The sequence below is a fragment of the Channa argus genome, chromosome 5 (genome assembly GCF_033026475.1).
Source record: "Channa argus isolate prfri chromosome 5, Channa argus male v1.0, whole genome shotgun sequence".
NCBI lineage: Eukaryota > Metazoa > Chordata > Actinopteri > Anabantiformes > Channidae > Channa > Channa argus.
This window is the reverse complement of record NC_090201.1, coordinates 20,571,967-20,586,807: the sequence shown is the minus strand read 5'-3', so window position 1 is coordinate 20,586,807 and position 14,841 is coordinate 20,571,967. Positions and strand designations below refer to the sequence as shown.

Genomic DNA, 14,841 nt, shown 5'->3' with positions numbered 1-14,841 from the left:
TATACACTGTATATACTATGTATGTGAAGCTGTGGACTGATAAACATCAAGACTCTGAGATTACTCTGCAAACCTTTCTAGGTAGATGCAGATAAACAAATCCCCCCCATGGGGATCAATCAAATAGATAAAATTCATCACAGACGTTTGATTGAGCATTGACTTTTTGTTGGTATAAGTCCTGGAGGCAAACAAATTAGACCAGAGTTGTTCAGTTTGTAACAGATATTTAGAAAGCGGGAGTTTTCTTAGGCTTGGGGGTTTGTTTAAAGCTGTATGATCTTGCATCATGAGATGTGGCAGTGTTCTCACTTATTCTAGTTCTTCCTAGACTCATAGTATTGTTAAATTGTTGTTTGTGTGGAGCTTTGTTTGTGTAACAACAAACCTTGGTGATCAAAAAGTCTTCAGTGGGATTATGAATTTAAGCAGAAACCCAATTCTTAGCTGGTATTTGAAATCCTGGCCCTTAACAATGTAAAGACACAGTCATTTTTCAGTTATTAGAGTAATATAAAATAACAGTATTTTAGATATATAAAAAATACGTATGGAATCTAGTGTGTAACAAAATGGGAAACATATCCATAGCTCATCTGTTGTCTCTGTTTTGTGTCATCTTTACAGTGGAAGCAGGGTCATACCTCAGTCTGCAACATTAAACCTACTCACCCCTCCGTAAAATGCACCTTAACCTCTACCCTCTCACCCACAAGGTCAATTTCACACTGCTTTCAAAGCCATAAAGTCACACTGAGCGAGTCTTGCTTTGGGCGCCGGGCGGCTCAGGAATGTGTACAACCAGGATACACACTAACATACACACTCAAGCATAAGCAGAGGACTGCACACACCCTAACGAATACTGGACCTTTATTTGTCCGTTTATTGCTTTCCAAAGACCTTGCTTTCCTTTTGTTTCTCCATCATTTTATTTTTTCTTATCTTTCAACCCCTGTATTTCTCTTCCTACAGTATCTCTATCCTATCTGTTTTCTTACTCTGTTTTTCCCTCTAACAGAGAGAAGCGCTTGCCTGCTGTGCTGTTGGTCTGAGCAGAGAAAGGGGGCCTGACCCCGAGAAAAGAGGAGGGGTGGGGAGACTTTTGACGCCAGGAGTCCAGACCGCAGCTAATAGAGAACAGGTGTGGATGATGAGAGGAGAGCAGAGATGTTGTAAGTGTGCTAAGTAGCAAAAGGATGGATGCTGCTGTCTGTGATTTGCTGTTGTGTCCATACATTCAGCACATACAGTGTGTTATACTAACCTGGTGTGTGTGAGTAGCTGTAAAGACCCTGACTGGGAGGAGTACTGCTGAAGTTCGAGTAGCTCAGTAGTCCAGTCTGTCCTGGTGAGTGACTCAGCCCATCCTCTGTTTTAATGTCTAGAAAAAAAAAGCAGAAGTTGTATGATTACTAACACACATTAGAGCCGTTCACATAAAAAAGAAAGTTGGAATTTATTTATCATAGCAAACAGTACCACTGATCTCTGACTTTTAAATGGCTTGAAGATTGAACAATTTATAGTATGATTATGCAATTAGAAGCTGCTATGTCTACTATAAAGTGCCTTAATCTCTGTGCATTTATGCTTGCTCAGGTTTCATATTTTAATTGTTCTATTAAGTAGGTTATTGTTTGGCATTGTCCATTGTTTTTTTTATTTTGTTTTTTGGAATGTGTGCATTTTTATATTTACATTTAGTCATTTGACAGAGGCTTTTATGCACAGCAAAATAACTGGGAACTATCAAAGTAGAGCGCAGACAAAAGAACAGATCCAAACTGCTTAAAACTGTATCTTAAAAATGGGAACTAAACAGAACAGGTCAGGAACAGATATAAGAAATAATAATAACAATAATAATAATCAGTGTGGAAACCTAAGACAGATCTACAACAGCTAATATTAGCAAACTAACTGTGCCTACAACAGAGCTAAATAAGGAACACGACTACCAAACCTCAGATCAAAAGGTAACAGAGTCAGTGGTCCTGATAACACGAGACAGGCAGAAAAGATGAGGATCCGGCAATGAACTGAGGGGGGAGCTGAGTCTAAATAGGCAGGGGTGCAGGTTTAAACAATAACAGTCGATGAAGAGTACTGAAGCGGGAGAAATTACCTGGGACCAGGAAGTGGAGATAAAGGGCTGGATCATGACAGCATAGCATTGTTTAATCTCTTGTTCCTCATTTTGTTAATGTAATGCCCTACTTCTTTGTTTTGCAGAGTTTTGTTTTATGGTAAAGTAACTTAATGTGTTTCCTGCAGTCTGTAGTGTATTGATACGGTGACTTGTTGCATTTGATAAAGAAGAAAATAAGTGTAAAATAAAAGCCCTTTATTAAAATAAAAAAGAGGCTCACACGAGCAGAATCTGATGTAAATAATCTAGTGGTATCTTTTGATTTTTAAGATAATTTCCAAAGTCCAGCACGCATTTAGAAAACTGTTTTTTAATAACGTACTGTAAGATGACATGCTGTAGCCCTGTGTGTGGTGAGGATAAGGTGTGTATGGTCCTGCAGGCTGGAGGGCGGGGCTGTATTGTGTCTGTCCATATGCAGCCATGACGCTTGTCCCCGTCACCTGATCCTAGAGAGGGAAGAAAACATGAAAAAATTCTTCTTCTTCTTATGTGTTAAAACTATTTTGTGTCACGGGTTGGAAATTACTTTGAGGAACAACAGAAACTGCAGTCACAAACAAGCAAAAACTTTGTTTGACCTGAGCATTTAAACCATAAACAGAACAAAGAGAGCTTTTCTAGGCTGCATAAACGAGCAAAGTCTGAATATATGTTTGTATATTTGTTAACATGAAGCAAACACAAAAAATTCTCAGTTGGATTTAATTATAGAAAAGGAAAAAATAAGAGTGTCCCTTACAGCTGGTGCTGAAATAAACTGAAAAAAGTCTGTATTTGACATCACAAATGAGTTTCATCAACTGATATTAAGGGGACCTATCTAGGTTTTGCTATCATGATGATAGAAACAACAGCAATGTATATCAAAAATAATCCCACGTTTAATTTAGTGAATAAACTCATGAAAACTCACCTGCAGTAAGTCCAATTAGTTTGAAAAAGATATAAGAAGAAGCCCTGTGAATGGCCAAGAAAGGACACTGTTAGAAAATTAACAGAGGAATCATGTAGAAGGTCAACCATGTACAAGCTCGAATGCTGCTACAAAAATGTCAGCATTACATTATCTCCCTACTGCCAAAGATGACAGTGAGCAGTCCTGATTTATTATGCAACAGTTTATTTTCGAGGTAGACATGTTTGTTGACTTCACAGGCAAACTGGATAGATCTGTGCTGACTAACACTTTTTTCTTCTGCAGCTCTTTACACTTTGTCTTTGCTCTCTCACCTGTCTCTGTACACAGAGTGTTGTCCTCTGTATCCTGTCACACTGCGGTTAGTCAGGTTCTTTGCAAGCTGTCAACTCTCCTGTAGAGACAATTGCAAACACACATGGTCAGAACACAGGTATGCAGGTGACTGACACATGGCAATGTGCCTTGAGCAATAATACAACAAAAAAGATAAATTACAAGATAAATGTGGTACTGAAATGAAAAGGGTGTTTACGTCAAAGACAAGACTTCAATCCAAATTCCTAACAAAAGTGGAGTGCAGGATGGTATAATTCCTACTTTGGGTACGATTCGTAATTTCATGTATATATACGCTGGCTGATGAGAAATAAAGGTTTGTCAGAAGGAAAAACAGCGAGGATGACAGGATCAGACAGGACAGATTTCGCAACACAAATTCAACTGCAGCTGCCACAGTACAGCATTTCCTTTAATGTATTTCGTCAGTTGTGTTTGTTCCAAATGTTGTAAATAAATAGGCAGAGATACTTTATCCGAATAATTTATAGAATTTTGCAGTATTAATCAAAACCGACTCATTTGATTTGCCATAGATTTTTATGCATACCATCTATTTGGTTCAGCATCATGGGGGTGTTGGAGCCTATCTCAGCTGTCATTGGGCAAGAGACCAGGTATGCTGAGGATCATCAAGATCACCAAGGCCACACGTACAGTGTGTTTACACTGAATGTGTGAAGACATTAAAGTCGTCTTTCTCGGAAAAACTGAGTTCTTAACTTTCATGTAAACAGGAAAGCTGGTTTCTGAAATGGGACAAGGGGATACGGCAAACCTGGTTTCCCCAGGTAGATTTCTGTTGAAGGACTCGGATTTCTTTGCACTGTTTACGCGTAACCGGGTTTCCAATCCGCTTTTTTTTCTAACTGCGCGTGTGCAAAGTCCACAAAAAGTAAGACCGAAAATATAACTAACTAAGTGCCTAATAAAAGTCTAAATAAGCCAATAGGATCTTTTAAAACTCAGACAGTTTTCATTCTGGACCAGCTACATGCGTCTCCCCTTTTTTCCCCTTCACGCCCTCTGCGCTTGGACATGAACACTCACACAAAAAAAAAAGTCAGAAACACACAGGTTACTATATTGTTACTCTATAGGTAAAATCTGTGAACAGGCTTCCAAAATAAGTCTGATGTGGAGGAGAAATCTGGTTATTCCTCTGCTGCATGCGTTCACGGATTTCCAGTAGCTAGGTGAATGTAAGTGCATGTAAATGCCTTTTCTCCATTACCCCAGAAAGCTGATTTTTCCCAGTACCCTGGTTACTTGCATGTACACAGCCATAGAAATAGAGAAGCATTCAGGCACGCACTCTCACCTATAGGAAATTCAAAACTACCAATTAACCTAACCTGCATATCTCTGCACCCTCAGTGAAAGCCGGAGTACTACACAGAAAGGCCCGAGCCAGGCGGTAAATTAACAACCAGGACCATCTCATGTAAGCCAAACAGTGCTATTAACTATTTAAATATAATATCAAATACTAAGATAGAAAATAAGATCTATTGTCTGCTTTATCAGGAGAAATAGAAAACAGCGAGAAAGAAAAAGTTCCCGGTAAGAAGGCTGAAGGTTAAAAGTTGAGTGCCAGTGTCTTAGCAGGACTGAGGTCAGTCTGTCCAACTGTGGGTGACTGAAGCTGTACTGGAAAGCATTAGGGTAAAAATGCTATGGCACTAGAGAAGTGAGACACACAATGAGACACATTGTGGGTGTCAAATACATTTTAATGCTACAGCAATCAATAACATTTTAGACAAAAAGGTTCAAACTTTAGGGGTACGGTTTGGGGGAATTCCCTTTTTCTGTTACAATATGAAAATAGACCTGTCCACAAAGTCAAGTGTGTAAAGAAACAGTTAAGTGTGCATTGCCCCAGGCGTTTGCCTAAACCCAATCTAATGTCTTGTCAGGGTTTAAAAGAGAAAAACGGCAAAGACTGTAATAGCTGGCCTTCTATAGAGCAACACTACAGCTACAGCTTATTTTTACGATATGAAAATGGAAAATGGGTTTAATTATTTTATAATGTTGTGCTCTCTGTCTCTCTCTTTCTTTGCCTGTGGGCATTTCCATTCTGCCAAAACTGCAGCAAACTGCCTGATCTCTACCCTCGCTGACACCACAATGACAGAGACAGATGATGGTCATAAATTATAGTGATTTTACTCACCTTTTTTTTTTTTTCGCACCTTTCCACAAGCTGTGAACACTACCTGGTACCTGGTACTATTTTAGGCATCAGCTTGGTCTAGTTTCCAAGTGAGGTGACGTGATATCAGAAAGTTATGTTAAAACAGAGCCTGTAACTACACCACTGTGTTACATCTTTAAGCCACCACCATCTCATCTAAACTCTGAGGAAGTAGATACCGAGCTTTTAGCTATTTTAAGTTTTTCTGGCTTCATCCTTTTTCTGAAAATGTGTTTTTAAATTGAGAGGGCAGTGAAAATCTAGGTTCATAGGGGTAGTGGGGTTTTACAGGAACCCATCCATGAAGGTTGCGGGAAAAGTAATAGTTGTCTGAGAAGCGAGACAAATTGGGTGTAAGAGGATTCACTGTCAATGGCTTCATAAAAAGCTGAGAAACAATAACTTTATGTTGGTCTTGTGACATTTACTATAGCATTCCTGACAAACACAGAGGAAAAAATAAACTGTGTTTTTCTAAAACCAGAAATACACCTGTATATCTGAGTTGTTACTGAATGTTGTTTAGTTTCAACTCTCTGAATTTCAGCTTCCTCTATGTGTTCATCTTTTGCTTTCCTGATAAGGCCTTAATTGCAGGGAGACAGTGAATCTTGAGAGAAAACATGGATCCCACAGCACAGAGGAAAAATGAGAAAAGTGCGTCTGTGCTTTGAATTCCATATTCCTAGAGATCAAAAGTAAAAGTGACGCCTGCTCGCAGTCCCCTTGACATCAGCCGCACCCCTGCAATAGTCCTGTGTGCACACACATGCATATACACATAGCACAAAAACTGTGTGTGACAGCAAAGGCACTTCCTGGTTCAGAGTGAGGCCTGGGAGGAGGGTGCACAAGGCCATGGGAACTGCAGGACACCGGAGGGAAGATGAGTGGAGCTCAGCAGAGATGTGGAGGGCTGAGGGCTGAAACTAAAGCTAAAACAAACCCAACAGGGCCACAGGAGGCCACAGGGCCACAAGGCCAGTACCACCAGCTTCACCTGGGTCTCAGGGTTTTGCTAGACTGCTGCCTCTTTCACGGATATCAAATTCTAGCTTTTGTGCCGATGGATTACATCACAGGATGGTGCATTGTGCTTTAAGTTAAAATGTCATTCGATACAGTTAAAGTAATACTAAAGTTATTGCTGATTTACCTGTTGTTCAGATAAATTGTTGACAGACATGAAAATGATCTGTATGTGGCAACTAGTTTTAGCTTCGGGAGGGTGTCAAAAGAAAACAAACTAGTCTTTGCAACATGTCGCCCAAGCACATCTCAAGGCAGGTTGTAGCCAACGAAAACAGTCACATGCAAATGCGTGGTGAAAAGCCGCTTCTCACAGACGGTGTGAGATGCGATAATTGTTAAAATGGGGATAGCAGCCTACAATTTTCCGCAAACTGTAAAACATCTGATTGTCACATTTGGAAAGGTACAACAGTTATTAAATGCACCTCCCCCAAATTGGACTTTGGAAACAAGGCAGGGGAGGGGTTTTCCAAAGAGCTTTGACTATCCCACAAGCACTTTGTTTTATGCACAATGACCTCTTAAATCCATTGCCTCCACACGCTGAGTGATACTTAGCAACTGACACCTCAAGAAGAAGTGATCCTGTAGAAGGTCTAGATGCTAAGTGCTAAGAAATCAAATCATATGTGGCCAAGTATTGGAGTTAGATTTAGTGTCTGTGTACAGTTTTCACACAATAAATATGATGCAAAACCAACGTGTTCACTGCATCAGGTTCTCTCAAAGCCGGATTGTATTTCCTATTTTAAATGTATGAATCCGTCCTTTCTATTTAAAAAAATAATATAGTATATCACAACTTTTTGTGAATGACTTAATCATGGGTCACTACATTTCCTATATAGCCTGAGGTTAGTTTTATCTTATTTACTTCAGGTAAACATTTTTTTAAATATTATATCAGGTGTCTCGGTAGTTATGTGTTTATAGTGTCAACATAAGTGCTGTGTCAGAGTCTGTCTGAGTCTGGTGTCTGCAGTGGCGCTTCGATGATTTGACCTCTTACTGAAACACTGTGAATCCCAGTCAAGTTTGACAAGGTGCCTTGCTGGGCTGTAATCGTGCCATATGGGACCCCACCTGGAGCCTTCAATTTGGACAATCTGCCTAAGTGCCCGGGGGGGGGGAAGATGGGGCTTCATTCACTGCTGCACACAAACCCTCTCTCTTAGTCGCTGATAAAAGATGCAAAACAATGGACTAGTATACGGGTTTGTGTGACACTATCAGGGTTTTCGTGGTGGAAATTGGTGCCATCTGCCAGCTACTGCCCTTTTTAATCACCTTTGACACACAGCTGACATTTTGTTAGAGCAGAAAAACAGTAAAATGCAAGAGCATATAAGAGCTTTTATTTCAGTGACGTTAACGTTGATCCTACAATGAAATCTTTCATCAAATTCAGTATTGAGAAGCACAAACTAAGCAGGCACCTCATAAGACTAAGAAACTGTAAATAATTCGGCAAGCTTGATTATTTATAACATTTTGTTCAGAAAACAGTTCAAACCCCAAGTACACTTACTGCACTGTGACATAAGACAAAAGGGAGATTTTCACAGTTGAAAATATTTTAGCGTGAAATATAAATTGTCAATTAATTACAGGTTGCAGAATTTGGCAAGATATGTCCCATGATTAACCATTATGTTTTGTACAAAATGGACCATTCACTGAATACACTTTTAATAAACAAAAGTGCATCAGTGAGAAATGTGTGATGTGTAAACTTGAAATTTCTACAATAGCTGTGCAGAGATAGAGGCTCAGATGTGCTGAACTGTCACTGTCACTGCTACACATACACTCTATGCACACGTCTTGGAACCTTAACGCCCATATATAGGTCCACTAGGACCCACAGAAGCATCTGTGGAAAGAACCCCCACCCCCACCCTCAGGCACAGCACACCTTTTCACTAAAAAGGCACATGTTAACAGTTTTTGTCCGAAACTGCCTAAATTGCTTTATTGTAACTGTGCAAACATAGCGGGTTGGTTGACATTAGAAACTTAGTTACAAAGGTTGGGTTTGCTTAACATGTTGTGGTTTTGCTCAAAATCCCAATTTTGTCACATGACCTTACGTCACATGGATCGTGACAATAAGAAGCAGAAACATTGGACTTAAACTCTGGTTTCCTCTGCTCCTACTGACAAATGTTCAAATACTAGGTGACGGAGTAACATTTGCCGTGGCCTCTACACATCTCACCATGGTGATAAGTTTTTGCGGGTCGTTTTTCCCTGCTTGAACAAAATGTAATACAAAGTCTTCTATTTAGGATACTAGCCATATTTTATGTCCTATTTGTCCTAATCTGTTTAAATCTGATACATTAAAACTGAGTGTTGTTGATATGACTGAATGAATTAACATAATATCCCTGTTTACCCACAGACCACCATTCAGTAGCAAAAAGCAAACAAAAAACAACAACAACAAAAAAAAAAACTACTGGGAAGCAGTGGGATTGTTTTTGACATTGGGAAGAAGAAGAATCTCACAAGTGTAACCCATTCTGTTTTTGTTGACTCTACATACCAAGCTTGAATTATGCTGAGACAGTAAAAAACAAAACCACAAGACTAAGATGTTTCCATGTTTAAATCCCAAGATTTCTATCAAAGTGACCCATCTCACTGCAGTTTCACACAACCAGCATGCAAACATTCCCAGCTTATACTAACCGGCCTATGACGTTTACAAAAAAAAAAAAAAAAAACGGACATTGAGCAAATGATGAATCTTTTTATTGACAGGTTCAACTTGTAAAACCGCAATGTTTTCTTCACACAAGCACAAGGCACACGCACATTTGGCTAATAGTTTAGTTGCTTTAAAGAAACAGAAGTCGTTCTATGAGAGGCTCTAATTAATCTCTGGCAGCTGTGAACCTGTTGCCGACTCAGTCTGCACCCTGTAACTTTACCTCGCAAACATGGTGGCCTTTTCTTTCCACTTGACTAACTTCTGCAACAAGACTGCTTCAATGCCAGAAGTTTACCCCCCTCTGTCCCTCGGTAATCAAGGCCCCTTTATTCTAAAATGTCAGTGTCTTCATTTCCCTATTTCTTTAGCTCCAACTCCTCAGTCATTTCTAAATTACCTCTCAGAACAACCTGCATTGTTTTTCTATTTCTTTTGTTCCTCCAAACTCGAGTTCAGCACCCATCCCCCTGCACATACACTCTAATGACGTCCCTAATAATTTTCCCCAGTAATGTTGCCAAATTCAAGAAGGACCACCTACACCAAAGCCAAGACTATTTTTCCCCAGAACCAGTGCCCTGGGACGGGGGTCAGAGTATGGGACAGCTGGCAGACCTCCCAGCAGCCTAGAGGAGTGGGTGTGGGGTTGGAGAACTAGGCTGACCCCAGTCAGATGGTGGTCTGGCTCCCAGGTAAAAAACATCTGGTCTAGTGATGGAAGCTTGGTCACACACACATGCGTGCATGCACACGCATGCACACACACACACACACACTTGTGCACATTCAAAACTGGCACCTGCCTGACTGCATGAGTGCTCTAATGAACACAAAGCCTCAGACTTGCTGCTTTATTAGTCATTAGGACAATAACGGTTGGATCTGTCTCCTGAGCAGATGATGCTATAGTTGTTAACAGCTGGTCAGATGGAGCTAGCTGGTAGCAGGCTTTACAGACGGGCTGAGGTCCAATTACTTCTTAACTGGTAGATTTACTGTGTGTGACCATGTGTATGTGTGTGTGTGTTTGTGTGTGTGTGGAGGAGACAACGTGATTTACACCTATTTAGAGATAGAAGAACACTGATCAAATAGCTATTAGATATTATCAAAAACCTTCAAGACCCTAAAGAGAAATGTTCCAAGCACCACAGAGAATTATTTCTCTTTAGCAGAAAGTATACACAGTTACTAAGCACAAAATAAGGAAATATGGTAACGTCATGTGTGTGGCTTCACTATTCTCAAAATGTGATAAGAACAATTGAGGCAGCCACAGAGACAGCTGTTGTCTGCTGACAGCCCGGGGTTTAATACACACACACACACACACACACACACACACACACACACACACACACACACACACACACACACACACACACACACACACACACACACACACACACACATCACCACGAGGCCTCCCCGGGTGCTCTTTGGGGCTTAAGGGAATTAAAACGGGGAGGAAAGGGCGGGAGAGAAGACATTTAGAGAGAAGAGTGATAACATGTGAGCGTCAAACGGTTTGAGAAGCAACAAATTAGTGTCACCAGCGTCTTTTTCTTTTTCAGTCCTGATCTTTTGTTCTACCAAACATATACGGACAGGTTCATGCAGCTTTTCACACACATACACACACCACCATGGACTCACACTACAACAGACATGCTAGTTCTACTATCAGTACACCACAGATCAGTCTGTGCCACACATATATGAAGAACACAAACATGATATTCGCTGAAGAAATGTGTCAAATTGTCCCCACAGGGAGAGTAAATGAATACTGGAAAAACTTGAAATACTCCTTCGTGTTGTTACTAAACTTTTAAATAAAGAAGAATTGGGAGAGTTTGGGATCTGATTTGTCAGATGTTAATATCTTATTAAGATTTCTTCTTCAGAAGTTGTATAAAATTCAGAAAGCAAACTTGCCCAAAAGAAAAAATTTTGCTGTAGCTTTGCAACACAATAGTAACTCATCATTACCCTCAACTTTTTATTTGAAACATTTCTTTATTTCTTGTTTACCCCTCATAGAAGTGGGTGTTAAACAGAAAATGCAAAAAGAATTCAAAAATAATGTTAGTGATTGGTGACATTAGTAATAGTAGCCATTACTCTTAAAAAAAACTAGGGATGGTGGTATAAACTATTGCTTATTCCTACAAAATAAGGCAAAACAAGCATGTAACAATACTCACACCTCAATCTTCTGTCAAGGATAATGTACACAGTGTTGGAACATTGACACAGACAATACAGCACACACTGATTTCAGAGCAGAAAATGAAATTGTGCTAAATCTTTTTTTTAACCTGATTGAAACAATTCAGCTTTTTTCCTCAACTGATACTTTTATGTCAGCGCGGATGGACTGTATTATGGGCCGACATGACAGCCCTTCTATAACCTCCAGCTTGAGTCAGCAAGGCTGTTTGACTCCCAGATAAAGAGAGAGAGAGAGGGGGAGAGCATGAGGTGGAGGAAAAGAGAGGGCAACTAAAAGACATCAAGAACTGTACAGCTGTGAAGAAATATAATGAAATCGGTGAAGATAAAGTCAGGAAGAGCAGAGCTTCCTATGAAAATATTTATCATTCCACAAACGTTTGGCTACAGAGGGGTTTGGAATTAATTTGTGTTTTCTTAAGAGGGGGTGCCTTGCGCTACAGGATGGGGAATTCTCCACAGCCCGGGACTTTTTGGGCTGCTGCTTATTCACAATTTATTAGAGCTAGTAATAAGAGCCTGAGGAAAGAGACTGCGAGAGAGGGTCCCGGGCCAGTCGTGGAAGGGGAGTCCAGAAATGGGGCCTAATGTTGTTAAGAGACGAACCACAGTGTTAAATCAAACACGACTGAGTACACACCTACAGTATGCGGTTTAAGCATACTTCTACATCAGAAACCTGGATAATATTTGTGGGGGTAAAAGTACAGGTATGTAAGACAATTTAGTAAGATTTACAATTCGCCACAGACCTAAATCTGATATAGCAACTATCTAAAATAAGAATCCCACTTAGCAAGTCTATTTCAGATAATCGATGCTGAAAAGATAATAATATACAATTTATTTTAGAAAAGAGGGGTGACATTTTTTGAGAGTGGGTGAAGGAGAAATGCATTTCCCACAACAAAGTGGCTTTAAAAAAAGCTAAAAAAAAAAAACATTTATGAAGATACATAATGCAAAGTATTATATGTCATTATTTAAAATTAAAAAATAATTAACAACATATAATCTTTTGATCAAGATCAAATTTTGTTGGGGGTGTGTTACAAAAATGAAACCCAATTCTACGTACAAGAATTCGATCAGAGTTGTGTGTTTAAAATACTTTTATGTACATTTTTATAAGCCAATGGAGCTGCTGAGTGTGCAACTGACAGAAAGGTTTAGGTGATTTAAATGGCTGGCAAAACAAAGTGAGTGAATTACAAGTCTGGAGCCATGAAAGGGTCCTTGAAAAATATGAATGCCAGCCTTTGAAAAATGCTTAGCGAGGCTCCCCTAATTTAGTAAATGAAGGTCCCTGCCTGGCTGCTGAGGGGGTGTCCGTGATTTTCGTGTAATCTTCTGTACTTAAGCCGAGGAAAAACTGTTGCCCAGATTCAAACAGCACCAAGAAAAACAAAGGAGCTCAACCAAAAGAAAAGGAGCCTCACACACTTTGCCCCTGGTCAGGGCTCAGTAAGTCACAAAGAGTCGATCTGTTTATAGGTGTCTTTTGTTATGACTCTTATATTAAAATACATATCTCAACATTTATCTGAACAGTGAAGTAGAAAATTATGTGATAGTGTTTTCAACTGAAATGGCATTTCCAGCTACTCTGAAAAAGAAAATATAATATTTTCTTTTACTTGACCAGCCTTTTAATGCACTACAATTTGTTCCAAATTAAACTTTAATATGTTAAATATACATTTAAAGTTCGTGTCATTTTTCTTCAAGATTGAATACAATAATAAAACAAACCTACATCTTAAATATTCACATAAGGAAATAATTATTTTAAACATTGTGGTCATTATATTAGCATTAATATAAATTTGGGTGTGGGGTTATTTTTGTAGACATGAAGAGAAATTATTTTTAAAAAAGATTATTTGAATATTAAACATAATGAACTCACCGGGACAGGCCTATTTAATTTAATTATAGTAATGGTTTGACAGGATAATGTGAAAATCCCAAACAAAGCAATTTGATCCGAAAAAAAAGACAAAATAAACCTAATTCATCACGAGATAGAATAAGATATTTCCACTTACCATTATTTAGACAGAAGAATGTGCAGAAAAAATCCGTTTATCAGTCAGAGCTGTTGTCTGTCCATGCCCACAAGGACTCCGCTGACTTCTCCCAAGTGTCCCGGCAAATCACTGACACCCTGCGCACTCGTGCCGCGACTCCTGAGAAGAGGAGGAAGAAGAAGAAGACGCAGCACGTTTTCGCTCGGGAGGCTCCAGGTGCTGCAGACACAGCTTTCTGCAGAAAGTCAACTACACACCGACCTCTTGCTTCTGCGGCTTCAGGAGCGTGTTGGCTTTACCGGCGCTGGGGAAGTGATGTTAAGTGAGAGCGAAGATTTCTGGTTCCTCCTCCTCCTCCCGTTCAGAGTGTGAGCTGCACTCAGCGCAACCGTGTGTGTATGTGTGTGTGTATGCGTGCATCGTGCGTGCGTTCTTTTGCGCGCCCCCTTATCTCGGCCACTCCTCCCATTTATTCCTCTCGGCAGAAGTGCTTCACTTCTCGGCTTCTTCTCGCTATCTCGGTGTTAAATCTTTGTTTGGTCAAGAGCTTCTCTCCGCGTTTGTTTACATAACGACATTCAAACTATTCAGTCCTGTTCTCAGACGCGGCCGACTCTGCCTCAGCTCTCCAGATATGAGGATTTGTTAGTTTGTGGTAAATAACCCCAGGCAATTGACAGTTTTATTGACAGTTTTATTTGTTATGTTTCACTGTGTGTGTGTGTGCGTGTGTGTGTGTGTTTTCATTGCTTTCTCACTGGCCTACCAGTTCGTTATGATGGTTTTTGTGTGATAAAATCAATATGCAGTGGCCCACATAGCCTGCAGCCACTTTGTTAGGGAACTACATGGGCTTTGCATCCCATTTCAGTTTTTTTTTTCCAGTTTTCTGTTGGTTTTGGATATGCAGTAAATAAACAGCTATGACACGCTGTGGGAAAGGCCTGCTATACACTGGTCAGTATAAACCTTGCATTCAATAACTGAATCGGCAAAACATACACGTTAACTAAAATAATAAGGATGAAACATAAAAGCATACTTGGGCACTTTATTTGACTTTTTATTTTTTGCATTTTCACTGACTGATTCATATAGTAAAGTATAAGCAGATTTTTTTTGTCCTTACGGTTTATCCTGTGAGTTCAGGGTCGCCACAGGGGATCATTTGTCCGCATGTTGATTTGGCACAGTTTTTACACCGGATGTCTTTTCCTG

General features: G+C 39.8%; 1 protein-coding gene across 2 annotated transcripts in view; it reads right to left on the bottom strand.

The window, feature by feature from the left end:
- eya2 (EYA transcriptional coactivator and phosphatase 2) overlaps positions 1-13,992 on the bottom strand; it is a 28,817-nt gene extending 14,825 nt beyond the window's left edge. The window contains exons 1-5 of one of the 2 annotated variants that reach the window (XM_067505290.1): positions 13,642-13,992; positions 3,386-3,465; positions 3,069-3,112; positions 2,475-2,601; positions 1,268-1,384 (exon numbers count right to left, since the gene is read on the bottom strand). In XM_067505290.1, the coding sequence (XP_067361391.1) occupies positions 1,268-1,384; positions 2,475-2,577 (220 nt within the window). In that variant the 5' untranslated portion in view covers positions 2,578-2,601; positions 3,069-3,112; positions 3,386-3,465; positions 13,642-13,992. Of the gene's footprint in view, positions 1-1,267; positions 1,385-2,474; positions 2,602-3,068; positions 3,113-3,385; positions 3,466-13,641 lie in introns of those variants that run through there. The other variant, XM_067505291.1, reaches the window with a different exon arrangement.
- Between the last annotated feature and the right edge of the window lie 849 nt (positions 13,993-14,841).